Source organism: Eleginops maclovinus, chromosome 4, assembly GCF_036324505.1.
Source record: "Eleginops maclovinus isolate JMC-PN-2008 ecotype Puerto Natales chromosome 4, JC_Emac_rtc_rv5, whole genome shotgun sequence".
In the NCBI taxonomy this organism is placed as follows: domain Eukaryota; kingdom Metazoa; phylum Chordata; class Actinopteri; order Perciformes; family Eleginopidae; genus Eleginops; species Eleginops maclovinus.
The window spans coordinates 36,053,853-36,080,524 of NC_086352.1; the positions used below are offsets into that span (position 1 = coordinate 36,053,853).

A 26,672-nucleotide genomic window follows, 5' to 3' on the forward strand; every position below is an offset into this window, starting at 1 on the left:
TGAAGAGATTTGTGGCTGATTCAGAGCACAGACGGGTTTGTGCAGATAAAGGCATAATGAGGAAGGTTTCTGCCAGACAAATTCACAAATTAGGAGAGCAGCTGCTAAAATGCCATTACAAAGCAGCAAACAGGTATTTGAAGTCGCTGATGCCTCTGGAGTCCCACGAACCTCAAGGTGTAGGATCCTCCAGAGGTTTTCAGTTGTGCATATACCTACTATAAAGTATATAAGTATACTTTGCCGAGTATATATTCTGACTGACCACTTTCTTCCGTGGTACAAAAAGAAAAACCGTGCCTTCCATAGTAAAATGATCTTCATGCATGACAATGCACCATCTCATGCTGCAAAGAATACCTCTGTGTCATTGACTGCTATCCTCAAGCAAAATATCTATGAGGCTGGGAGGCAGTTCACATCAAAAAATGCAGCTCTGGGAGGCTGTTCAGACATCCTGCAAAGAAATTCAACCAGTAACTCACAAGTTCAATGGATGCAAGAATTGTGAAGTTGATATCAAAGAAGGGGTCCTATTTTAACATGTAACTTGATGACTTCAAAATTGCATCGACTATTTAGGAAATTCTGAGAAAAATATTATTTGTATAATAATTTGGAACGTGGTATATTTCCTCCACTGTATATATATATATATATATATATAACATTTAGTGTTTAATAATATTCATTTTATTTGAAATGTGTGCAAAATGTAGTCAATAATTTATAGAATAATTTCAAAACGATTTATCCACTTTAAATGTTAGAGCCAGAGAATATTGTAATTTAAAAGTTTGGGGAGCACATGCAGTCTTGTGATCAGCTGCCGGCTTCTGGCCTGTCATCCATCAGCTGATGTCCTGCAGCACTCTCATTTAGGTCAAGCTACACCGAGTGACGCTACAGACTACCGGAAGCCGTTCAGTGTGGCCTTCAAGGTAAAGTCGTTCGGGAAAAAGGCATTTGCTATTAACGGGATGTCTTTCATTTGCCGTGATTTTATTAAATAATATTTAATGTTTCAAGCATTAAACAAGTACAAAAAACACTCAATGTGACACTACGGATAAACTTAATGAGAATTCACCTCACAATTCCAATACCGTATTATTTGGAGAGTCCAAACCGGAACAGCACTGAGTGTATTAGGATGACTTGGTGCTTTCCTCTTGCACTTCGTCAGATGTGATTAATTTCAGCTGTGTTAACACAACGTAACACAGGAATGGCTTATTTAACGGCGCCAGGGGACATAAATATCGCCGCATCACTCCACTGTCCACGTTACCTTTTTGGCTTCCCATAGTGTTGTATGTCAGTAAGTCTGAACTGTGCGACCGTTTGAGCACCTTGACTGCAGAAGTGTCCAGCCTCAACCATCATGGCCTCTGCTACTTCCACCCCCGCAGCGTCCAGCGGCCGCTCCAGCCGCTCCGCTGGCCGCCACGGCGTAACGCCCAGCCTGCACGCCTCAAGCACCAGCCCGACCCGCCTGCTGCGGGGCCAGGAGAAGGAGGATCTCCGACACCTTAACGACCGCCTCGCTAACTACATCCACCGGGTCCAAGAGCTCGAGAATGAGAGGTCTACAATACTGTTCCAGCTGGAGGAAAAGGAGGATTCGAGAAGCCGAGAGGTGAGCAACGTGCGGCGTCTTTACGAGGAGGAGCTGGCAGATGTCCGGAAGTCCCTGGACGGCCTGGCCGGAGAGAGGGCACGTCTGCAGATTGACTATGGCAATCTCTGCGAGGATTACAGGAAGGTCCAAGCCAGGTAAAGCGTGAGGATGTATGTAGCATGCAGGTGCTGGAGCTGGGTCAGCTCAGGACTCTACTCAGAAGTGATGTAGTGCAGTCCTGACTGAAGTTTGAAGCAGGCAGCTGCAGAACACGCATGGAAACATTTCCACCTGACAGTCCGTCTGTACTTTAAGATTCGTAAGCAGTGGTTTGAGTTACTTAGTAAATTTAAGGAACTATGCATGAGCATTTCATTTTTTTCTACTTTATGCTTCTACCACGCTACACTTCAGATGTAAAACGTCTACTTTTCCCCTACTACATTTATTTAATACCTTTTTTAGTTTCAGATTTGGATAGAGGGGCAAACCTGTTACACTTAACTGAACATTCATCCTTAAACTGAACATGGTTTGAAATGTATACTTTGCTCTTTAGATCAGTTGTACATTTAAGATTTTGGTGTGATCTGAGCAAACTGTTTTCTATGGTGCTTATTATTCTCATGTTCTCCACCTTCAGGAACCAGAAGAAGGAGAGTGATCTGGCGACTGCAATGGCCCAATGGAGGAAAGTTGAAGCAACTTTAAGCTGCAAGGATGCCGAGTGCACGCAGCTGCTGTCGGAGAACAGGAGACTCCACGACGGCTTCACTGACCTGCAGGGCCAGCTGGAAAACGTATGAACTGAAGCTTGCTCACTTACAGGGCCATCCGCGGTGTAAGCCGTCCTAGTTTAAGACATTTAAAGTCCCAAGTAATATGATTTAAAAGAAAAGAAGACGCTGCATGTCACACATGGAGAAAAGATATCAGAAATGACAAAATGCCCTAAGGATGGTACTAGATGTCTGAGCAGAAGTCAGGATGTGGTTATCCGAGCTTTGTATAATGTTTGAAATCAGAAAAAAAGACAGCTAGCCGGGCTCTGAAAAAGAAAGTACACTTCTTATGATAACATCCGTTTCTCCTTGAACAGGATTACATTCCCATTACAAATGTGTGAATCTATTACCCTTTCTTCAAGTCTTTATGCTAAGATGAGCTCACCCTGAATGCAGTCCATGGTTTTATCTAACCCTAAGGCAGGGGAGTCCAAACTACGGCCCGGGAACCAAATGCGGCCTGTGGTCCGTTTTTGAATCAGCCCTCAGCGTTATCAAAAAGTATAATGAATTATGGCCCACACCTGAAACTTGTGCATGTCTCTTTGTACTTCTTTAAAAAATATTTAAACGTATATTGCACAGTAGAATTTGTTAAGCCCAATGTCAAGCAATTCTATCATTTTAAAGTTGAAAACGTTTTCTAACAAATCTAAGTTAATGAGAAAAAGCCCAATAACTTATTAACATAACAAGTTGAAATATACCCTTAACATTTCCTCTTATTCTGAGGCTTCTGTTTTAAGGGAAGAGCTGCCAACAGAATAAATGAAACCCTACGGAGAGCTGTGATGAAGGCTTTGTTTTCTTCTTAAAGCATATCCAAGTATCGAGCATAATTTACCTATATTTGATTGTTTTGTTCTTTTTACTCACTATATTTGAGGCAATATACCTCACATCTAGTGAGGGGCCCAGCTCTTTGTATATTTTTCTGTGTGGCCCTCAGTGAAAAAAGTTTGGATACCCCTGCCCTAAGCACGTTTCATCACAACATGATGCACCCAAATCCATGAGAGGATATTTGCTTATTATATCTGCTGCAAAATATTTCCAATTAAATGTCATATACCCATTTATCACAATCTGTTGGCTTTATATTCACTCACTAAAATCATCTAAATTATTATTGCACAATTGTCTTCCTACGCTTTGTATACCCGTGGCTTAGAATTGTGGCACAGACTGACATGTCACCGGATTCTCAAGCTAAATGCTTTACTTGTTCAGCTAGAATATAATTACTTTATTGATCCCAATTTGGGAAATGTTTTGGTTGCAGCAGAACAATAAAAACAAGGCAATATAATTACAATAAATAAAATATAATGGCATTTAAAAAGAAAGTAAAAAATATACAATGTGTACAGAACATATAAACAAACAAAATGTAAAGCAGAATATAATATGTACAGTAAGCGAGACGGCATGGAAGAAAAAATATGATCCCTCTAATATACATTTTGGAGGGGCTGCTTGTTCCCATATAGATACTGTTTGTTGGTTTAGACTCATTGTCAGTTTTGTAAGTTGTGTAACATTTTTATATTTATTGACGGTAATCCTGACAACAGCAGTCTTTCCAGTCCCGGGGTTAACACTGCCGCCCCCATACATTTAATTGACCCCTGTCGCTGATATGTGCGCATTCAAGAACTTTAGTGCAGGAACTAAATGTGCATCACATGTTTTTAAAGTGGTGACTTTAACAGAGATGACGCTAATATTTTTCAAACATTCTGTTTTGGGGGTGGGGGCTTCCACCAGGTAGAGGGGGTTCTGTCAGAGACAAAGAACCAGCTGAGCTCTGAGATCCTGTGGAGGGTGGACCTGGAGAACCAGGTGCAGACACTCAAAGAACAGCTGGAGCTCCAGAGGAACATCAGCGATCAGGTAATTGGAGCCCCTGCTGCTAAGCTGGCTAGCTGGATTAAATTCCACCAATCTTCCCTGATTTGATTCTGTTTATTTTTGGTATCAGCTCAGTTGTTTAGTGTATGTTTTGCAGGAGATCCTAGAGATCCGAAGCCGCCATGAGAGCCGTCTGGTGGAGGTGGACTCAGGCCGGCGAAGGGAGTTTGAGGGTAAACTGGCCGACACTATGCAGCAACTCCGCCAGGACCATGAGACCCAGCTGCAGCAGTACAAAGAAGACCTCGACCGGACCTTCGCTTCAAAGGTACAAACACAGAAGCGAGGATAATGTGTGTCCAGATTTCCTTGATGACTTAAAGATCCTGATATTGAATTTGATCCTGTGCTACAGCTGCAGAATGCCCAGCAGGCTGCACTGGAGAAGAGCAACAGTGAGTCAGCCACCAAAGAAGAGCTGGAAGGCAGCAGGCTCAGAGTAGAAAGCCTCAGTTCCCAGCTGCAGCAGTACCAAAAAGATGTGAGTACAGTCCCTAACAGAATACACACACGCCTGTTAACAGAACCCCAGGCTCAGGACTCACCTGTGCAAACCTCTCAGGTTTGTACTTGAGGTCAAAATATTTTTGGAAGATGGGTGTGATCCAACCAAGGGCAACTGAAGTATGGGGCGACGGGAGAGTGGAAGGACCCCCCCTCTCTATAAACACATTTGACACCCCTGAACCTTTTGCCGCTCCAGCTGGTGACTCCATCGCAGGAGGGTCTCTAGCCTCAGCTCACGGGTTTGGTTTTCATGAGCCTTGTTTCCAGCAGCAACAGTGCTGGCCTGTAGTGTGATTGTTTGTTTATTTTTTAAAGTAATGAATACTGTAAGAGCTTTAATTTAAATTTACGCTGAGTTTGCTCTCAGTGGACAGACTGGTTTTGGATGTGCTCATAGTTTCCTTTTTACGTTGCTCTCACTGGTATTATTTAGTTTGAGTCTTAATGATCTATATGCCCCACCTTTTTTGCTGAACTACCTTTTTGTAGTCTGTCAGGATAACAGTTTACTGGTGTAAAACCTTGTGTTAGACTAGAACCCGCAGATTCCCTTTGCTATTGCTTTGTTGGTTCTCTCTTGCCAGCATTTGTCTTTATATTCATTTTCCTTTCAGAAAATGTTGGTGGAGGGTCGTTTTCAGGATCTGGAGAGGACTCTGGACAAGGAGCGTGAGGTGTGGCAGCAGAGAATGGGTCAGAAGGAGCAGGAGCTGCTCAACATAAGGAGCCAGATGTTCACACAGCTGGAAGACTACGAGAACCTGCTGGATGTTAAGCTCGCTCTGGACATGGAGATCAACGCCTACAGGAAGATGCTGGAAGTGGAGGAGCACAGGTATTCTTCTTTTACAGCCTGTTGTTATACATCAGGACCAGAGCCCGGCTGGCTGCTGCTCTGCTCCCAGTCTGCCTCCTGAATCATAGCGGCACCTTTTGCCTTTGTCCTGATTGATGGCCATGATATTTTTGTTGGAGACACCTTGGTTTCAATCGTATTGTCAAAATATTAGGCCCTATATCTTTTCCTAACCACTTTAACAACCTTTAACTTTCTTGTATTACAAGGTAGTTATGGCACTTTGTGCACAGTAAAATGCTTCTTTTAAGCTATATGTATTAAATGTGACTGGGCTTATACATTTGTCGTCAGACTGCAGCTGTCCCCCAGTCCCTCCCAGCACTCAGCCATCCCTCGAACACATGAACACAGCAGCCGGCAGCTCCGAGGGAAGAAACGTAAACATGAGGGAGCTTCAGGCAGCTCACCGGCCTACAAAATGTCCAGTCGTGCAACACAGCATGGCTCTGTCAGCGTTGCCGAGGTCGACATGGACGGGAAATATATCAGACTGAAGAACAACTCTGAGACGGTAAGACCGTAAAGCCGCTGGACATTGGGGAACCTGGTAATGTCATCAGGGTTATAGCAACTTGAATGGAACAGGAAGTTGTGTGACTGGCGGAGCCACACACTGTCTAGTAGTCAACATACTTATATCCTCTTATACCCCTCCTCCGCCACAAATTTTGAATCGCTAATCGTCCGGCAGCTTTGACACGAAACACACAAAAAACACATCAAAACATGCAGAATGACCGGGATCGGTGTGCTATGTCTTTTATAAGGGATTCGCATAGCCGTTTTCACACAAATAGCTGAAAACTGCGACCATTTTCTCCTCAGGATTGAATGGGAAATCCATTCGAACCGAGCTCAAAAACAGCCCACTTTGACCCCTTACAGATTCCACATACTTCAACCTAGACCTAAAATGACACGTTTAAACCGTTCTCGAGACTATGGACTTTATTAGACTAATTGGCTATGTTTTGATAGCTATTACAGTTCCCACATAGTCGCAGCCTACGTTTTGTGAAAGTGTCACACTGCTTCACATGTTATAATGGGTGTGTATGGGAGATCTCGTTAAGACTTAGTGGGGGGCGACATCACGGCTAGAGGGGAGAGGAGCTGTAAAATCTTCTGAGGTTTTTTTCCAGCTGGCCACAATTTTCCCTCTTCATACCAAATTCGGTGATCATAATGTAGGGAAAGGTGTCACGGTCGCACCGATATGCTCATTTAATCAAAGGGACTTGCACATATAAGATGTACCTTTATTAATCCCTGTGGGGAAATTCAGTAGTTAAAGCAGCAACAGAATAAGAGCGGAAAACAGATCAGTGTGGTTCACACAGGATAATGAAACAATAAAATGACTAAAATAATGTGCAGGTAAGTATCTGTTAAAACAGAATTAAGGACTTCAATGAACATATAAACATTTTGTATCTGGATTGTTAAATATATTTACATTGCATGATATGGGTAAAAAAACTTTGTGCAAGAGTTCAGGCTTTATGTGCAGTCCGGGTTATTGTCAGTGGGTCACATGGTTAACCCCTTGGTGTGCAGCCTGATGGCTACAGGCACAAAGGAGTTTCCCAGGTGCTTAGTGCTGTGCCGAGGTGGGATGAGTCTGGTGCTGAACGTACTCATCTTCACTAGCTCTGCATGGAGGGGTGGGAGGAGTTATCCAGGAGGTTTCCTCCTCGTCCTCCCCTCAGCCAAATCCCCCAGATTGTCCAGTTTAACTCCAACAACAGAGCTAGCCTTCCTCACCAGCCTGTTCAGCCTGTCAGCATCCCTTTTGTTGGTGTTTGCCCCCCAGCACACCACGGCAAAGAGGAGCACACTGGCCCCCACAGACTGGTAGAACGTCTGCAGCATCCTCGTGCACACGTTGAAGGACCTGAGCCTCCTCAGGAAGAACAGCTTGCTCTCTCCCTTCCTGAAGAGAGCATCAGTGTTTTCACTCCAGTCCACTTTATTGTTAAAGTGCACTCCCAGGAACTTGAAGGTGTTCACCACCTCCACCTCCTCCCCCCTGATGGTGATGGGGGTTAGAGACCTTTTCGTGGTCTGCCTGAAGTCCACCACCAGCTCTTTAGTCTTGCTGCTGTTGAGCTGGAGGTGGTTGTTGTCACACCAGCCTACGACTATATCTATCTGTCTGTCTCTGTCTCTCTCTCACAAACATGGGTGTTCCTCTGCTATCTTTAATAGTCTGGGTAGGGTATTTAGCTGATTGGAGTTGCAGTGTTTTACTTAGACTTAATACTGCAGCACAATATCGTCAATACATTCTCTGACAGGCTGTCTCTCGTTCACTGGCAGGGCATTGCCGTGGAAACACTTTGCTCTTGAACACACCTGTCGGTCATTAACTAAATCCAGTGGTAATCTAAAAAAGTTCAGAAACCATGCAAGAATGTGGTACAAGAATCCAAAAATGTAAAAGATACACAGTTAAAATAGTTGGCTAACATAATGGTTCTAACATGCCATAGCCACACACTATTAATCCTCACTCAGCGGGGGAATGATGGCATCGGGACACGCACCAAGTTTCAGTCAGTCAAATTGTGTGTGTGATGCAGCCACCCCCTTCTCACACGGCTGTGCTCCACTCTCTCGTCAGCCTGATGAGGTGAGTGGACTGAAAGTGGGACCCCTGCAGATCAACAATAATATGCAACAAAATAATGTGTGTGTATATATTCAACTGCTTGTTTTGTCATGTCTGTGTCTCTAGGAGCAGCCGCTGGGGGGTTGGGTGGTCCGGAGGATAAACGCCCCCATGGGACACCTCTCATTCCACATCCCCCCCTCCTGCAGCCTTTCTGCTGGCCAGATGCTCACAGTGAGTGCTCACTGTTACTGTGTTCTCCACAGCGTCCCTGCAGACAAAGAACTTGTGTGTGTGTTTGTCAGATCTGGGCAGCAGGGTCCGAGGCGGAGTCTGATCCCGGGGACATGGTTCTGCAGGGCCAGAGGTGCTGGGGCCCTGTCACAGATGTAAGGGTGATTCTTCTCAACCCTGACCACGAGGTAAGTGGAGCAGTCTTTACAGATGCATTCTGGGAGATTCAGTTTGCTTCAATCACTGCAGTCAAAAGTCTGTTTGAACACAAGTCAGTGTTCACACACACTCATGGCAGTGGACTATACCATGCTCACTAGGAGATACACATGTCGACACACACTCTCAACACACTGTAGTATGGTCTGGAGAGTTCCAGAGGCTGGGGTTTAAACCATCACCTTACCGATGGGTAAAAACTCCTCAGAGAATCTGGGTCATACCCTCATCAGTGTTCTCTATCCATTTGTAAGAATGTATAAGATACTTTTATTGATCCCAGTTTGGGAAATTCTTCAGCGGGAATTGCTGCAACAGGCACGCTGCCATCTTGTAGGGGTGTTTGTTGAGTACTACCTGAAATCATTCTGTCTTAGCTGTTTGTGTGGACTGGAATTCACCATAGGAGTTATGTGATCCCTTTTTCCAGGAGATGGCAGAGCGCAGGGTGTGTGTGCAGCACAGAGGGGAGGAGGAACCTGAACAGGCGTTTGAAGAGTATGTTGCAGGCAGTGACATCCAGCTCCTTCAGAGACAGGTACACACACTGAGTTATAAACCCAACCAACCAAACAGGAGGACGTGTTTACACATGCAAAGAGTTTGTACATGGAACTTAACGTCACTGTTGTTCTTTTGCCTTCATTGAAGCCAAAGAAAAAGAAGTGTTGTTCAGTCTCTTGAGAGCAGAGCAGACTGCTGTACAGTAGGTGTGCCCCCCCCCACCGTCTGCCTGTACCTACTGTGCACTGCTCTGTGTAGACACACATGCATGGCTTGTTTCACATGTTGGCTGCCTGTGTGTTATATTAACATACTGCCAGATGTGCTTGGTAAGACAGTGGGCTGCATCACTGAGCAGCTCCAGCTCACGGTCAGCTGTCTTAGCCTGCTGCTCTCAGGATGGACCATAGAAGATGATCACTAGTTAGCTCATTTAACCCTTAGGGCAACCTCATCAGCACCATAAGTGGAGAACTTGATGTGATTTTTAGATGAAATGAAAATAATTGAACTGATACATTAATAATATTGCTTTGTTAGTCGCATGTCTTTAATCAAAGTGCAGGACTTTTTCCTGCAGAGATGTGGTGTGTAAATGATGTGGTGCTGTCTGCCAGGGGGCCCTCGTGACCTGTCGGGAAGTATTTGCATTGATCATGGTGATGAATCAGATCATTCCTGTAATGTCACCGGTCTCCATATACAAACTAGGGTCTGATACATGTGTATGATTATGTTTTCTGCAGCATATCTACAGTGGGGCAAAAAAAAAAATGTAGTCAGCCACCAATTGTGCAAGTTCTCCCATTTAAAAAGATGAGAAGCCTGTAATTGTTATCATAGGTATACCTCAACTATGAGAGACAGAATGAGAAAAAAAATCCAGGAAATCACATTGTAGGATTTTTAAAGAATTTATTTCAAATTATTGTGGAAAATAAGTATTTGGTCAATAACAAAAGTTCATCTCAATACTTTGTTATATACCCTTTGTTGGCAATGACAGAGGTCAAACGTTTTCTGTAAGTCTTCACAAGGTTTCCACACACTGTTGCTGGTATTTTGGCCCATTCCTCCATGCAGATCTCCTCTAAAGCAGTGATGTTTTGGGGCTGTCGCTGGGCAACACGGACTTTCAACTCCCTCCAAAGATTTTCTATGGGGTTGAGACCTGGAGACTGGCTAGGCCACTCCAGGACCTTGAAATGCTTCTTACGAAGCCACTCCTTCGTTGCCCTGGCGGTGTGTTTGGGATCATTGTCATGCTGAAAGACCCAGCCACGCTTCATCTTCAGTGCCCTTGCTGATGGAAGGAGGTTTTCACTCAAAATCTCACGATACATGGCCCCATTCATTCTTTCCTTTACACGGATCAGTCGTCCTGGTCCCTTTGCAGAGAAACATCCCCAAAGCATGATGTTTCCACCCCCATGCTTCACAGTAGGTATGGTGTTCTTTGGATGCAACTCTGCATTCTTTCTCCTCCAAACACGACGAGTTGAGTTTTTACCAAAAAGTTCTATTTTGGTTTCATCTGACCATATGACATTCTCCCAATCCTCTTCTGGATCATCCAAATGCCCTCTAGCAAACTTCAGACGGGCCTGGACATGTACTGGCTTAAGCAGGGGGACACGTCTGGAACTGCAGGATTTAAGTCCCTGGCGGCGTAATGTGTTACTGATGGTAGCCTCTGACACTTTGGTCCCAGCTCTCTGCAGGTCATTCACTAGGTCCCCCCGTGTGGTTCTGGGATTTTTGCTCACCGTTCTTGTGATCATTTTGACCCCACGGGGTGAGATCTTGCGTGGAGCCCCAGATCGAGGGAGATTAGCAGTGGTCTTGTATGTCTTCCATTTTCTAATAATTGCTCCCACAGTTGATTTCTTCACACCAAGCTGCTTACCTATTGCAGATTCAGTTTTCCCAGCCTGGTGCAGGTCTACAATTTTGTCTCTGGTCTCCTTTGACAGCTCTTTGGTCTTGGCCATAGTGGAGTTTGGAGTATGACTGTTTGAGGTTGTGGACAGGTGTCTTATACTGATAACAAGTTCAAAAAGGTGCCATTAATACAGGTAACGAGTGGAGGACAGAGGAGCCTCTTAAAGAAGAAGTTACAGGTCTGTGAGAGCCAGAAATCTTGCTTGTTTGTAGGTGACCAAATACTTATTTTACCGAGGAATTTACCAATTAATTCATTAAAAATCCTACAATGTGATTTCCTGGATTTTTTTTTCTCATTTTGTCTCTCATAGTTGAGGTATACCTATGATAAAAATTACAGGCCTCTCTCATCTTTTAAAATGGGAGAACTTGCACAATTGGTGGCTGACTAAATACTTTTTTGCCCCACTGTATATAGGGGTTGGTTTGGTGTTTGGCCAGTTTTACAAAGCAATCGTGTGAAAATCTCAACTTCATTTTGATGTTTACTTTCATATAGAAGAGTGCTCAGTGTTTGCTTGCTTGAGAGATGTGCTTGTTTGTGAATAAATCTCTGCACAGAACAGGGAATATCTACCTCTTCCTTAAACGTCTAATGAAGGACATAACGTGTCTTAATTCAATAATGCACGGCCTGCTGCAGACTAACTGCATGCTCATTGTCATCCACACCAGGTCCCAGCATGTATTCCCCCCCCCCCCCAAAATGGTGACTGTGGAAATATTTGACACTCCTGATTTGTTTTAAAGGATCTATCTGAGGAGGCGAGCTGTGCCGTCATGTGACGCTGCGAACCTCGACGCCTCAGAGCGACAGATCAACCTCAGCGTTCCTCAGTGCAGTGCACCAGTTCTCTTATTTACATGAATTTGTGTTTGTATGAAATAAAAATATTATAATAAAGTTGTATAAATGCAATTCGGTCAGACACTTGACTCTAATTATTAAAGAATGCATTTATATTTGTATTTGGTGTGACATTCTAGAAGGTGCTCCTAGTGGTGAATGTTTCTGAGAAACTGAGCAAAAAAGGAAGCTGATAGTTGGACAGAATTACTGTGAAGGGCTTGGTTTGGAAACTATTTGCATGTTTTTAAACCGTTGATTGGTCTGTAGCAATCCAGGTTTTTTTAATTGTATTTGTTCACAGCATTGGAAAAACGTGACGCTACTTGAGGTACTTAAAACTGACTGAGTTCTAATTGATCAGTGCGTCCACCTCTTTTGGTTCAGACTGTCTCAACAGCTGATTGCCATGATCTTTAGTCATGTTACCCTCAGCAAGAATGGCAATGTTCCAGTAGCTGTCATCCGGTCACTGTCCCATACTTTGTTTAATGACCAAATACCTGTGAAACACTCCCATCAGCTTCAGTTGGTCTTTATCAGTGCAGCATGGTGACATGGTGTACATGGTTAGTGTGACATGAACATAAAGAGAACAATTTGATAATATAACATTTTCAGGTCTTCTGCATTATTTGTCACATTAAATCAACATTACATATGGTACTGCTCATCTTCTAACTGTGGATATCTTGCTACCATGTTTGTATTCACAAAATAAAGCGTAGTTATCAACCTGTATTGCTAACAATCGGCGTCCATCTTTTTCCGACCTGTGCTACTGTAACTCAGTCAACTCGGGTGTGACGTCACCCCCAGCTCGGAACTCCGACTTCCAATGTAAACTGTTTCTAAGAACATTGTTCCTAGGGACTTTATCTAAAGTCAGTAGTTTTACTGAAGACTTAACGATGAGGTATTTGGATTATCTAGCCTCAAGGTAATCCAAACACCTCATTGTGAATTCCAGATTTTTAGATTTACTCATTAGAGTTTCAATGTTTCTGGAAATACTTCATTGCTTAAATTCTATTTTAAAGAGTCCAGTCAGCTTCATTATAGCAGGGTGTTCACAGGTTCTAGGATGACTGCTCTGATTTGAAGAAAGGTACAGCACCTGCTCTTCACTGTAAAACGGATGTAAAGGCTCCTTTGGTAATTGCTCCCTGAAGAGGGTAAGGACGCTGATCTGACGGTCTTCCTGAAAGAGTCATCCAAGCTCTTCTGTTCTGTCAGGAGTGGATAATATTCAGCGTTGTAGACGCTGGTCTACACCGTAGTCTCTTTGTCGGGGGTTTCTGTTGAGTGTCTGTTGGTGAGCTGTGGTGTTGGGGGGTGGGGGAATCTGCAGCCGCACTCTCTGCTCCGTCTTCTTCCACGTGTTGAACAGTTGCATGTGGTAGCGCACAGATACCTGAAAAAAAAACGTCATGTGACCAAAGTTTCACATTTCATGACTATGTGATGACAACTGAGTGCTCAGAGATGTGTTGAAAGCTGAAGCTTGTGGATGGACCCTGAGCACAGATTATTCCCAAGGTCAGGAATCCACATAACTTCTCAGAGACCCAGGTGTGATTTTTGAGCTAATATTTGATTCTAAGCATTGTGTGTGTGTTTAGAAATTAAACCTACAGCTGTGGAGTGATGTTCTCACCTACACGTGTGAATCCTGTGTGCACATTTAACTCTGCTCTGGCTTTATGGCTGCAATTGTATATAATGTCATTCTTATGTTTATCTGTTTAAACAATCAGTAATTAATTTGACAACAAATTAAAAAAAATAAACTCCAAATTATGTAAAAAATGTGACACAATGTAGTACATCAAGACACCGCATGTAGTAAAAATCTGTTGAATCCAGTAAAAAAAAAACACCTTTAGAAAGCAATATGTAAAACATTCTAGAGTTGTTTGGGGAATTTTATTTCGTGACCTTGTATTATTTAAAATTAAAAAAACACTCAAACAATGTACCATATGTTTCAAACTGTACTGTTTTGATTTGTTGTTTAGAAAAAGAGCTACAGTAAACGTTAAGGTTCTAACTGATGGTTTTCAATCTCTATTCAAGGTTGCTCCTTTGGGTTGTTTACTATTTTGTCAATAAAAACATTTGAGCTGCACTGTGGTCAAATTCCAAACTGGGAAGGTTTAAACGTCCCTCCTCTACAGGAAAATGCAACAATCTTTAGCTTACTCTTACTTACTATAAAAGAACAAAGAGGTGAATGAACTTCTTTCAAGAAGGATTCTGGTAAGGTAATAGGAATAGTCTGAAATATGAATACAGATTTTGGTAGCCAGATCATCTTAAAAAAGTGAATTCTTTGTACTAAATTAAGCTTTCAGTCAGACCATCTTTAGATGTGTTGCTTAAATTCTTTCAATGACAAAATGATCCTTATACAGCTGTGATTTATCGGCACTAATGAAGCAGTCAAGGTATTTAATGTGCTTTGTCTGTATTTTATTTAAAGGCCTCCTATTATGCTATATTTGAACAATATATTCCATCCATCCATCTATCTTCTCCCGCTTTTCCGTCAGGGTCGCGGAGGTAACAGCTCCAGCAGAGAGCCCCAAACTTCTCTTTCCCTGGCCACATCAGCCAGCTCTGACTGGGGGATTCCAAGGCGCTCCCAGGCCAGCAAAGAGATATAATCCCTCCACCTGGTCCTAGGTCTACCCCTCGGTTCTCTTCCCAGCTGGACGTGCCTGGAACATCTCCCTAGGGAGGCGCCCAGGTGGCATCCTCACGAGGTGCCCAAACCACCTCAACTGGCTCCTTTCAACGCGAAGGAGCAGCGGTTCTATTCTGAGTCCCTCCCGGATGAGTGATTTTCTCACCTTATCCCTAAGGGAGATGCCAGCCACCCTGCGGAGAAATCCCATTTCAGCCGCTTGTATTGGCGATTTCGTTCTTTCGGTCATGACCCATCCTTCATGACCATAGGTGAGGGTAGGAACGAAAATGGCCCGATAGTCAGAGAGCTTTGCCTTCTGGCTCAGCTCTCTTTTCGTCACAACGGTGCGGTAAAGCGACTGCAGTACCGCTTCCGCTGCTCCGATTCTCCGGCCCATCTCACGCTCCATTGTTCCCTCACTCGAGAACAAGACCCAGAGATACTTGAACTCCTTCACTTGGGGTAAGGCTTCATTCCCTACCTGGAGTGGACAGTCCATCGGTTTCCTGCTGAGAACCATGGCCTCAGATTTGGAGGTGCTGATCCTCATCCCAGCCGCTTCACACTCGGCCGCGAACCAATCCACTGAGTGCTGAAGGTCACAGAACGATGAAGCCATTAGGACCACATCATCTGCAAAAAGCAGTGGTGCAATCCTTAGCCTACCGAACTGCTGACCCCCTCCCCCACGACTACGCCTTGAAATCCTGTCCATAAATATCACAAACAGGATTGGTGACAAAGCGCAGCCCTGGCGGAGGCCAACCCTCACCGGAAATCGGTCCCACATGCTACCGAGCACCCGCACACAGCTCTCGCTTTGAGGGTACAGAGATTGGATGGCCCTGAGTAGAGACCCCCTCACCCCATACTCCTGCAGCACCTCCCACAGTATCTCCCTGGGAACCCGGTCATACGCCTTCTCCAAATCCACAAAGCACATGTAGACCGGATGAGCATACTCCCAGGCCCCCTCCAGGATCCTTGCGAGAGTAAAAAGCTGGTCCGTCGTTCCACGACCAGGACGAAATCCACATTGTTCCTTCTCAATCTGAGGTTCGACAATCGGCCGGACCCTCCTATCCAGCACCTTAGAGTAAACTTTCCCGGGGAGGCTGAGTAATGTGATGCCTCTGTAATTGGCACACACCCTCTGATCCCCCTTTTTAAAAAGAGGAATCACCACCCCGGTCTGCCACTCCTTCTGTACTGTTTCCGACTTCCACGCAATGTTGACGAGACGTGTCAACCATGACAGTCCCTCAACACCCAGAGCCTTCAGCATTTCTGGGCGGATCTCATCCACCCCCGGGGCTTTGCCACTGTGGAGCTGTTTGACTACATCAGAGACTTACCCCCGTGAGATTGGAGTTGATCCCCCTTCATACTCCAGCTCCGCCTCTAACATAGAGGGCGGAGTTGTCGGATTCAGGAGTTCCTCAAAGTGTTCCTTCCACCGCCCTAACACCCTATCAGTTGAGGCAAACAGCATCCCATCCTTACTGTACACAGCTTGGATGGTTCCCTTCTTCCCCCTCCTGAGGTGTCAGACGGTTTTCCAGAACAACTTTGGTGCCGACTGAAAGTCCTTCTCCATGGCTTCTCCGAACTTCTCCCACGCCCGCTGCTTTGCCTCGGCCACGACTGAGGCTGCTGCCCTTTGGGCCTGTCGATACGTTGCAACTGCATCAGGAGTACCCAGGGATAACATATCCCGGAAGGCCTCCTTCTTCAGCCGGACGGCTTCCCTGACCACCGGTGTCCACCTTATTGTTAAATCTTTATTCTGTTTCTAAGCATACTGTATTAAAGATATGCATTTTCTAGTACTGGTTTTTAAATCTCTATTTTGTCAAAATCCAGTTTGATTATGATGGAGGAGGTACATTTGTGCTTAACCTGTTGTTTATGGTTTGTCACAGTCGATTAAACTAACAGTCTGAAGTCAGGAGTAGTGCTGCGTACCGGTACGCCGAACCGGTACTGGACTTGTAAAACGTTTCTGTTCAAGTCCGGTTAAAACCGGAATGTCGGGAATCGGTACTTGGACTCACAAAAAATCTAGCACTTGCGTATATTCTCCTTTTTATTCTAAACCATCTAAAACCTTCCATAGATAGAGAAATTTATTTGCGCTGAGAAAAGACGAAAAACATTGTGTCGCCTTCCGATATGGAGGCCATTATTGAACTCACCAAGTCTGCTTGCGAGATCTGTGTGACGTCAAGGGAAGCTAGCGATGTGATTGGCTTGGGGGTCTCGCTGTCACCTGTTCCGTCGGGGGTCCCGCCAACACCAGCTCCTGTTCCGTTAGGGGCCTCGCCATCATCTGTTCTGAAGGGGGTCCCGCCAACACTTGCTCCTGTTCCGTTGGGGGTCTCCCCATTACCTGTTCCGTCGGGGGTCCCGCCAACACCTGCTCCTGTTCCATTGGGGGTCTCTCCGTCACCAGTTCCATCGGGCGAGGGAGGGATCCCACCACTGCCTAAGCCGGCCTTCTGCCTGTCCTCCAGAGGGGTCCCATAGCGGGTTCCGCCGCCCTAAGGCCCATCCTCCAGTTCATCCTCCAGAGGCGCCTCGCCGTCCTCGAGCATGGTCTCGCCATCATCCAGCTCGTCCGCCAGAGGCGTCTCTCCGCCCTCCTGCCCGGCCACAGAGTGTCCCCGCCGCGGCCTCCGTTGCACTCCTGCCCGTCTTCCAGAGTTCCCCCGCAGTTGCCTTAGGTCCCGTCTTCGGCCCCGTCTCCGGCACTACGTTGTTTTTTTGTTTTTTTTTAAATATTTTTGGGGGCTTTTTGCCCTTAATGGGATAGGACAGTGGAGAGTGACAGGAAAGTGGGAGAGAGAGTCGGGGCGGGATCCGGAAAGGACCACGGGTCGGGAATCGAACCCGGGTCCCCGGCGTGTGTTGCAGGTGCGCCACCGCCGGGGCCCCTAGGTTGTTTCTTAAGAACGCTTTTGGCACCCCGGAGAGGGCTTACAAGCTGAACACCTTCTTCAATAGGTTCAGCTCTCCGCCCCATGCTGCTGTCTCCTCCACTTCACACCTCACCTCCACCACTCTGCTCACCTTGCCGTCCTGCGTTGTTCCTGTCCCTAAAAAGACGACTCCTTCTGGGCTCAATGACTATGGGCCAGTAGCTCTCACATCTCATGTGATGAAGGTGCTGGAGAGACTGGTCTTGTCCCATCTCAGACCGCAGGTGAGATCATTTCTAAACCCTCTGCAATTTGCCTACCAGCCTCACCTGGGGGTGGACGATGCTTTTATCTACCTGCTGCAGCGTGCTCACTCGTACCTGGATGGATCGGGGTGCACTGAGAGAATCACCTTCTTTGATTTCTCCAGTGCATTCAACACGATCCAGCCACGGCTACTGAGTGACAAGCTGCAGGCTATAAGGGTAGACGCGTCCACCATCTCCTGGATTACCAACTAACTCACAGATAGGCCACAGTATGTCCGGCTGGGCAGTGTTCTGTCTGATGTGGTGGTTGGTAGTACAGGAGCCCCACAGGGAACCGTGCTGTCTCCTTTCCTGTTCACCTTATACACCACTGACTTTAAATACAACTCAGTTATGCCACCTGCAGAAATGTTCGGATGACTCTACAGTGGTAGGGTGTATGAGGGATGGACAGGAGGAGGAGTACAGAGCGATGGTGGAGGAACTTGTGGAGTGGACTGGAAGTAACCATCTGCTTCTGAATGTGGCCAAGACCAGAGAGATGGTCATTGATTTCAGGAGGAAGAGGACGTCTCCACAGCCCCTGTGCATCCTGGGAGAGGATGTGGCTGTTGCAGAGGACTACAAGTACTTGGGAGTGCACCTTGCAACGGACGGAACTGGAGGGCCACACTGATGCTGTGTACAAGAAGGGGATGGTTTGCTGGGGGGGCAGCATCAGAGCCGGTGACACCAGCAGACTTGAAAAACTAATTAAGAAAGCTGGCTCTGTCATCGGCATCAAACTGGACCCTGTTGAAGCTGTGATGGAGAGGAGGACTCTGAACAAACTGTTGTCCATCATAGATAACCCCACCCATCCTCTCAACCTGCAGCTGGAAGGACAGCAGAGCTCCTTCTCCAACAGACTGCTCCAGCTGTCAAAAGGACAGATACAGGAGAACATTCCTACCTATTGCAATAACTCTGTACAATAATTCACCTCTGGCTGGCAGGCAACTCACTGCTCCATAGCCTCTCTGTAAACTGGACATAACATGCACATTTTATACTTTACACTTAACATTGTACATTTATATGATATTTTATTTAATATTCCATTTCATTGCACTATTTTATCTGTATACTACTTATTTTTATTATATTGTATTTTGCTGCTGTAAAAAAAACAATCCCAGTTTGGGATGAATAAAGTATTTCTGATTTTGATCTGACTAGTGAGGTTGGATGTTAACCCCATTTATTTGCAGAAATATAGTTAGGTTTGTTGGAATTATTTCTAATGTCATTTTCTGAAGTAACAAGCTGCCATTGGAAAGGTTTCAATCATGGCTACATTGCACTTACAGTAAGATAAGGTAAAACAAGAGTAATATGTACTATCTGAATAGGCTTGGTGAGTAACACGGTACATCTAAAGTGATTATATAGTTAGATTACAACAAGTGACATAAAAAACAGATATTCAGTGGCACTCACTTCCATCATCATGAAATGCTTTGAGCGGTTGGTCAAACCCACATCACCTCCTCCCTCCCTGACTCTCTGGACCCCCTGCAGTTTGCCTACAGAGCAAACAGATCCACAAACGATGCCATCGCCCTCCCCCTCCACACTGCATTCTCCCACCTGGACCAGAGGAACACATATGTGAGAATGCTGACTAGATTTCAGCTTTCAACACCATTGTGCCCTCCAAGCTCATCATCAAGCTCAGGGACCTTGGGCTCAGCAGCGCCCTCTGTGACTGGATCCTGAGCTTCCTGCCGGGCAGATCACAGGCAGCGCGGGTGGGAAACATCACATCCTCCACCCTGATCCTCAACACTGGTGCCCCTCAAGGCTGCATGCTCAGCCCTCTCCTCTGCTCACTGTTCACACACAACTGTGTGGCCACACACAGTTCCAACACCATCATCAAGTTTGCTGACGACACGACAGTCATCGGCCTGATCACCGACGGCGGCGAGACGGCGTACAGAGAGGAGGTCAGAGCCCTGATATCTTGGTGCCAGGACAACAACCTCCATCTCAACGTCAGCAAAACAAAGGAGCTGATTGTGGACTACAGGAAGAGGCAGAGAGAGGGACACGCCCCCATCACCATCAACGGGACTACAGGGGAGAGAGTCAGCAGCTTCAGGTTCCTCTGTGTCCACATCACTGAGGACCTGACATGGACTCATCACACAAACACCATCACCAAAACAGCTCCACAGCAGCTTCTCTTCCTCCACAGGCTGCAGAGGTTCAAGATGGACTCCAGGATACTCTGCAACTTCTACAGGTGCACCATAGAGAGCATCCTGACCCTCTACAGGTGCACCATAGAGAGCATCCTGACCTTCTACAGGTGCACCACAGAGAGCATCCTGACCTTCTACAGGTGCACCACAGACAGCATCCTGATCCTCTACAGGTGCACCATAGAGAGCATCCTGACCTTCTACAGGTGCACCCTAGAGAGCATCCTGATCCTCTACAGGTGCACCATAGAGAGCATCCTGACCTTCTACAGTTGCACCATAGAGAGCATCCTGACCTTCTACAGGTGCACCATAGAGAGCATCCTGAACCTCTACAGGTGCACCATAGAGAGCATCCTGACCCTCTACAGGTGCACCATAGAGAGGATCCTGACCGGATGCATCATGGCCTGGTACAGCAGTTGCACCGCCCTCAGCTATAAGGCTCTACAGAGGGTGGTGAAAACTGCACAGCACGGAGCTGCCATCCATGGAGGACCTCTACTCCCAGCGGCTCAGGAAGAAACCCCACAGGATTATCAAAGACCCCATCAACAACAAACTGGTCTGTCTGCTGCTGCCTGGCAGGCGGTACGGCAGCATCAGGCCTTAAACCACCAGACTCAGAGACAGTTTCATTCCACAGGCCATAAGACTGCTAGACACCGGAGCTCTTCACAACTTCATACCATTCATCTGTTTGCATCTCACATATTTATCTATTATTATAATAAGCAGTATTGTATTTCACTGTACAGCATTTCCTTTTACATTCTATTTGTAGCTCATCTTATTCTATTTAACTTGTATATAGTTACTTGCATATCAGTTTTACAACATTCTCTTAGACTATTTTTACATGTTTTATAGTTTTTTGTCTTATATATATATTAATTTGCATTGTTGGAGGAGATTGGGACTTAAGATGTATAACAATAATTACACTATAGCTACTGTGTATTATGAATCTTTGAATCTCTATTTCATATTTCTCTAAAGAATGTGACAAAGTATTTTAAAAATAACAGGCATATTTTACAAAGCACATGCACAGAGACTAGAACGCTTGAGAAGTCTATTAACAGTACTACTTCTATCTTCCTTTTTAAATGCAGTCGCTGGGCATAATTCCAGGAACATTGTGTTTGCTTTTTTTATAAATTAAACTAAAACAACATTTCTTAACTATACTGTTCTGTAGGCCTAACATTGAATCTGGAATCCTAAGGCCTGTATATCTCCTTCTGCTGTTCTTTTTGGCACTTTAAATAGATGGTAAAATGGTAACTGGAATGCAATTTATTGAGCACTTTGTCTAATCATTACGGCTCCTCAAATCGCTTTTACATATACAGTAATATACAAGTATTCAGATTACATTACTTCAATACTGTGATACTTAAATAAGGTTACTGATTTACAGGTAATTAGTCATTGTTATGTAATGTTTAAAGTAACCCTCGCAACCCTGGGTCTGAATGAGGAGTATGACCCCAAACGTACCACAGTCCAAAAGACGTATATGGAAAAGAGGGCCAGCGTGAGGACCAGGAGCCCCAGGGCCTCCATGGTGTTGGTGTGGTAGAGGTCCATGGCTCCCTGAACACACAGCCACCCTGACAGGCTGGCCAGTGGCGTGATGAACAAGAAACACACAATGTCTCCACCCAGTGTCCTCCTCTGCTGCTGCACCGACGAAGAATACAACCACTGCGGGCCAGAAGGAGGAAACCAGATCATGAGGATGATAGAACTCCTCAGGTGGTTAGGTATGGCATCAGGCCGGCAGGTGGTGCTAGTGTTTGGATCAAGTAAACTGATGGATGCAGCTATGGATGCAGCAGGCTTTAAGACCCTAATATATCTAATAGATCAATGCTACATTCATATTATGCATGAATATAAATCAATACATGGGACAATATTTGACAGTTTTTCACTTATGTTGTATTTATTCAATCAATTTAGTTATTTATAACAGTAAGTCAGGACTTTTTCTTATTCATATAATTTTGTAAAATATATAATCAAATGAATATTTAATGAAACAAGTCCATAACACAGGATTTCTAAAATAATGATGTCAAGAGTCCAATAATAACACCTTGTTATAGGCACACACACACACACACACACACACACACACACACACACACACACACACACACACACACCACACACACACACACACACACACACACACACCAGAACAGATGCTGTGCTGCATAGTTCATGTCAGTGTTGTACCTGTGTTGCCTGACTGCAGGCTTATGCTCTTCACTGTGTAGCTTAACCTGGCAGAGAACATGGTGCTTAATCAGCAGATTACTGGCTGTGATCACACATGCAACAGGAAGCTAACACTGGGCTCCCTCTCCAGAGACACACTTATCTCTCAGGCTAAGTGGCTTTAGAGGAACAAGTGTTCCAGCTAACATCAGCAGGTCCCTCCAAAGCCAAGAGGCTCCTCCCACTCAGTGATATCAGCTGTCTCATTGGGAAAACAGCAGGATATGGTCACATGTGTTATCATTGGTTCAATGTCTTCTGTCAGTGGGGCTTATATTACATTAATGAAATACTTTCAATCTGATTTTTTGGAGAGTGAGATAAACCATTGTATGTCTGTTAGAAGGTGTATTTTTAAACTTGTAAAACCTCTCCTCCTATTCGTTTTGCTAACAACGTCATGACTCCAATCTTAACTTGAACATGATCAATAACTATGTTGTCTTCTCACTCTAAGAAAGAAAGTCATCTCCTAAAATGATGAGCTTTTTAATTAAGTGACCAAAAACAAAATTGGATGTTTTGAGAAGAATAGCTGGCACTTCAAAATCTTTCTTTCTTCCATTTTTGTCTTTAAGTACATCAGAGGCAGCGTAAGCAACAACAGCTCACAGAGATCGTTTTGGTTTTATTTGTCTGGATTTCCAATATGCTGGATGGCTCATTGTAAATGACTGCAGGTGGATATCTAAAGGATCTCATGGACCAATACCTTGAAGCCTGGAGAAGTAAAACCCTTTGAGAATGAACTTATGAGTTGATGTGCAACGTTGTTAAAGTAATTACGGTGTGTGTAGCTTAGGCCCACCTGAGTGAGGGGTTTTGGCAGCCGCTCCAGTGCAAACGGCTGCTGGCAGAGTTCACAGTGGCTACTGTTGGAGGCGGTGAGCCAGGTCTCCAGGCAGGCCCGGTGCACCACAGCCAGGCTCCCAGAGCACCTGCAGGGGGTCAACAGCTCCCCGGAGGGCCCACCTTCATGGCAGATCCTGCAAAACGGCTTCTCACTGCACACCCTGAAGACAGAGAGACACAGGAGTCAGACGACAGAGACTAAGATATGATTACGATCATTATCCTTTTAAATCCGTGCACATGAAATCTATTTCACGGCTGTCCGTCCTGGCAGACGGATCCCTCCTCTGCTGATCTCCTGGGGTTTCTATTGGAGGGTTTCCTTTCTCACTGCGAGGGTCTCTGACAGAGCGTGTTGTATTCTCTACACATTGTAAAGCCCTGAGACAAATGTGTAGTTTGTGATTTTCGGCTTTACAATTGGATTGATTGATTGATTGATGATTGCATACTGAGGCATTCACATGTGTGTTGTATCTTCAGTAATAGTCCCTCTGGATCAGCTCCAAAGAAGAGATCAGATCGGTGTGTTACCTGTCAGGGATTGCTGCAGGTCCCTCAGTGGGCAGGTCTGTGTGACAGTGGGATACTTCAAAGTTGCAGTTGTTCAGCTCCTCCTCCAGCCTGTGTTCAACCCTTAACTTCACCCACCCCTCCACAAGGCTGGACACCCGTGGGATCGGGAGTTCCTCTGCTGTCATGTCAGCTGTATCAGGAGCCATTCACTGATGTCTGGGGTCACATCTGTTAGCAGACACACACAGGTACAGGCATTTGACAATTCATATATACTGAGTAAAGTGCCCTAACAGTGTTTTGAAGTTATACAGAAACAATATAAGTTAGTCATATTTTATAGAGTTAAAGGGTTGCTTCCATCAATAATGTTTGACGGTTTCCCTCCCTTTTGTTCATCAGATACAGAAAAAATCGGAATGTTTTTTTTCTGTATCCGAAATGGTTCAGTGTGTATAGAATGCTAGTCACACCATGCATTGTGTTGAATATGTTTGTTATTTTCATAATAGACTGACTGCTCTGTGTTTGCTTACATGTGAGCCATAGCAACCCTTTTTGGAGACAACGTGTCAAAGCTGAGTTTACTGATTGCTACGTTTCCCCCTACCAAGTGGCCAAAATGACAACAAAATCCCAAATAGAATTAGAATTTAGTTTAGTTGATCCAAAGCAGCTACATAGTTAAAATTAGGTCAAGTTACAGACAGTAATATCAGTAAATTCTTGATGAAACACATTTTGAAATAGAACATGTAGGACGCTTAATAACCAAAAATGACTTGATAACTTGGAACACTTTTTACAATGTTGATTTATACAGTAATGTACCTACCTGTGTGTGATGCAGCACACACCGGCTGTGTCTTGCAGCTTGCTCTCCTGATTGAACATTTGAGTCAAAAAGTCAGCACTGAACTCAAAGGAAGCTCGGGTGTACAGCTGACCCTGTTTGAGATAAGGCGCGTTATATCACACACACACAGAAGCTTTAGCGGTCAAACATAAACACTGAGCTATTGCAGAGCCAATCACGCAGCAGGACTAATGAGCGCTGAGCCAATGGGCTTCAAACAGCACCTTGTATAAAGTCATACTGTAAATGAATTTCTAATATTAGTCTTACCATCAGCTTCATATCCACAAACACTGTGATCGTGTCTGCTCCCTCCCCTTCTGTTATCAGACCGTGTGTGTGGAGGCTCCTCAGGAAGCCTGCCTGCAGATTAATGTTGCTGACGGGTGGTGGGGGAATAGTGAGGGATTAGATGGAGGGAAAAGTGAGGGCCAGGCCAGACGAGTGGAAATAACATCAGGGTGAGCGAGACAGAGCAGGAGCAGCTCCTCAAACCCCCCACCCCTCACATTCTAATCTTGTAAGGGTCTACCAGGCAGCAGAGCGTGCCCTCCAATGGCCTCCCAGCTCCTATGATAATATAGGCTGGATATATGTGTGTGTTCTGTGGATTGTGTTGTGTTGACAAGTATGTGGAGGGTTTTATACACTATCAATGGTTTAAATGTCGACAAACAGCAACACATTGTACACAAAGTATCAAAAGATGCCTTCACTTCTCTTCTTTTCACTGCAGGTGGGCTTTGATTTCATATTGTCAAAACGGTTGGACACATCTCTGTCTGTGTGTTGCATTGAAGAAGGCACATGCTCCCCTTACTCCTCTGCAGTACAGGACTCTGCTTTTTCTTAGCATGAATACAGACTTCGATCTGGGGGATTTGAATATACACCTGTGCATCTCCCTTTTGCTCCTGCTTTACTGTATACATTGTGAACTGTTTTGGTATCGCTCCATCAGTTAAGGGACCCATTCACTGGAAGGGACACTCTTGTCTTTGAGACGGTAAATGACCAGCAAATTATCTTTCTATCATTTCACATTCTCTGTGGGTGCAATATTTAGGAAACATGTTACAATAGTCATGAAATAATGTTTTTAATCATAGAACCATGTATATGGATATACAGCTCTGGAAAAACCACTCCAAATTGTTCTTAGATCTTCTCTACATGTATGGCAGCCATTCCAGCATCTGTTGAATTCCAACACAGAGAACAAGCGCAGTAGTTTATAGAATACATAAAAAAAAAAAAAAAAAGTAACTCAAAGACATATTGTACCTATATATATATATATATATATATATATATACATGGCTAAGACTCAGGTCCTCTATCAGAGTCTTTCCAGCCACGACCAAACAGTTTTAGACAATAAAACTGACTTTTAAAAAAGTAAAACCTGTGCAGCAGGTTCAGAGTGGAGCCATTTCCTGCTGGTCTTCCTACCTACAGATATGCTTAGAAAAATGGAGAGTGAAGGACATTTTGTGACTGACAGGAACCGACCCTCTCTTTCTGCTCGTGTTTCCTCTGATCCTGTCTGTTGTTCATAGACTGCTCGCGCCCAGAGAAGAGCACAGCATTGGTAATTTCTTTATGAACAATGCTGTGGATAATTCCCTGGACACTGACGGTACAGCAGAGCCCCAGACATGCTGAATAAAAACACACATGCAAAGGGCCTATCACTCCACTCAATAAAAATCCACTTCCTGGCGCCGGCTGCAGGTCGGGCCATATTGTGTCTGGGCTTTAGTCAAGGTCTATTTGCAGCGACGCAACCTGTAACCTCCCTCCTCTATTTTCATTGTTGTAAAAGGGACTGGGGCCCTCTCTAATCCTGAAGGAGCGAGGGGCCACTCTCAAGTGTATCGATCCCTCACTTGGTCAGGTCACACAGCAGCCATTAAAAGATACTAATCCAGCGTGAGCCTCGCTCCACTGGACCGCAAAGCCCTGCTGCAGGCCGTCTGGATATCAACATGCTTC

General features: G+C 44.9%; 2 protein-coding genes across 4 annotated transcripts; one reads left to right on the top strand and one right to left on the bottom strand.

Annotated features, from left to right (window-relative positions):
* The first annotated feature begins 1,195 nt into the window (after positions 1-1,195).
* Positions 1,196-12,124, top strand: LOC134862501 (lamin-L(III)-like). 2 transcript variants are annotated; one of them, XM_063880463.1, is made up of 12 exons: positions 1,196-1,776; positions 2,265-2,421; positions 4,174-4,299; positions 4,415-4,585; positions 4,673-4,798; positions 5,439-5,659; positions 5,975-6,194; positions 8,421-8,528; positions 8,600-8,716; positions 9,178-9,285; positions 9,399-9,457; positions 11,946-12,124. In XM_063880463.1, the coding sequence occupies exons 1-11, from the start codon at positions 1,385-1,387 to the stop codon at positions 9,429-9,431; spliced, it is 1,779 nt and encodes a 592-aa protein (XP_063736533.1). In that variant the 5' UTR covers positions 1,196-1,384; the 3' UTR covers positions 9,432-9,457; positions 11,946-12,124. The 2 variants fall into 2 exon arrangements, with proteins under 2 accessions (XP_063736533.1, XP_063736532.1); XM_063880462.1 differs by lacking the exon at positions 9,399-9,457 and having other exon boundaries at positions 1,197-1,776.
* Positions 11,915-24,997, bottom strand: zgc:158785 (uncharacterized protein LOC791214 homolog). 2 transcript variants are annotated; one of them, XM_063880464.1, is made up of 6 exons: positions 24,948-24,997; positions 24,657-24,769; positions 23,840-24,049; positions 23,262-23,466; positions 21,668-21,874; positions 11,915-13,456 (listed from the first exon to the last, which is right to left on the bottom strand). In XM_063880464.1, the coding sequence occupies exons 3-6, from the start codon at positions 24,025-24,027 to the stop codon at positions 13,292-13,294; spliced, it is 765 nt and encodes a 254-aa protein (XP_063736534.1). In that variant the 5' UTR covers positions 24,028-24,049; positions 24,657-24,769; positions 24,948-24,997; the 3' UTR covers positions 11,915-13,291. The 2 variants fall into 2 exon arrangements, with proteins under 2 accessions (XP_063736534.1, XP_063736536.1); XM_063880466.1 differs by lacking the exon at positions 24,948-24,997 and having other exon boundaries at positions 24,657-24,818.
* Positions 24,998-26,672: the final 1,675 nt, after the last annotated feature.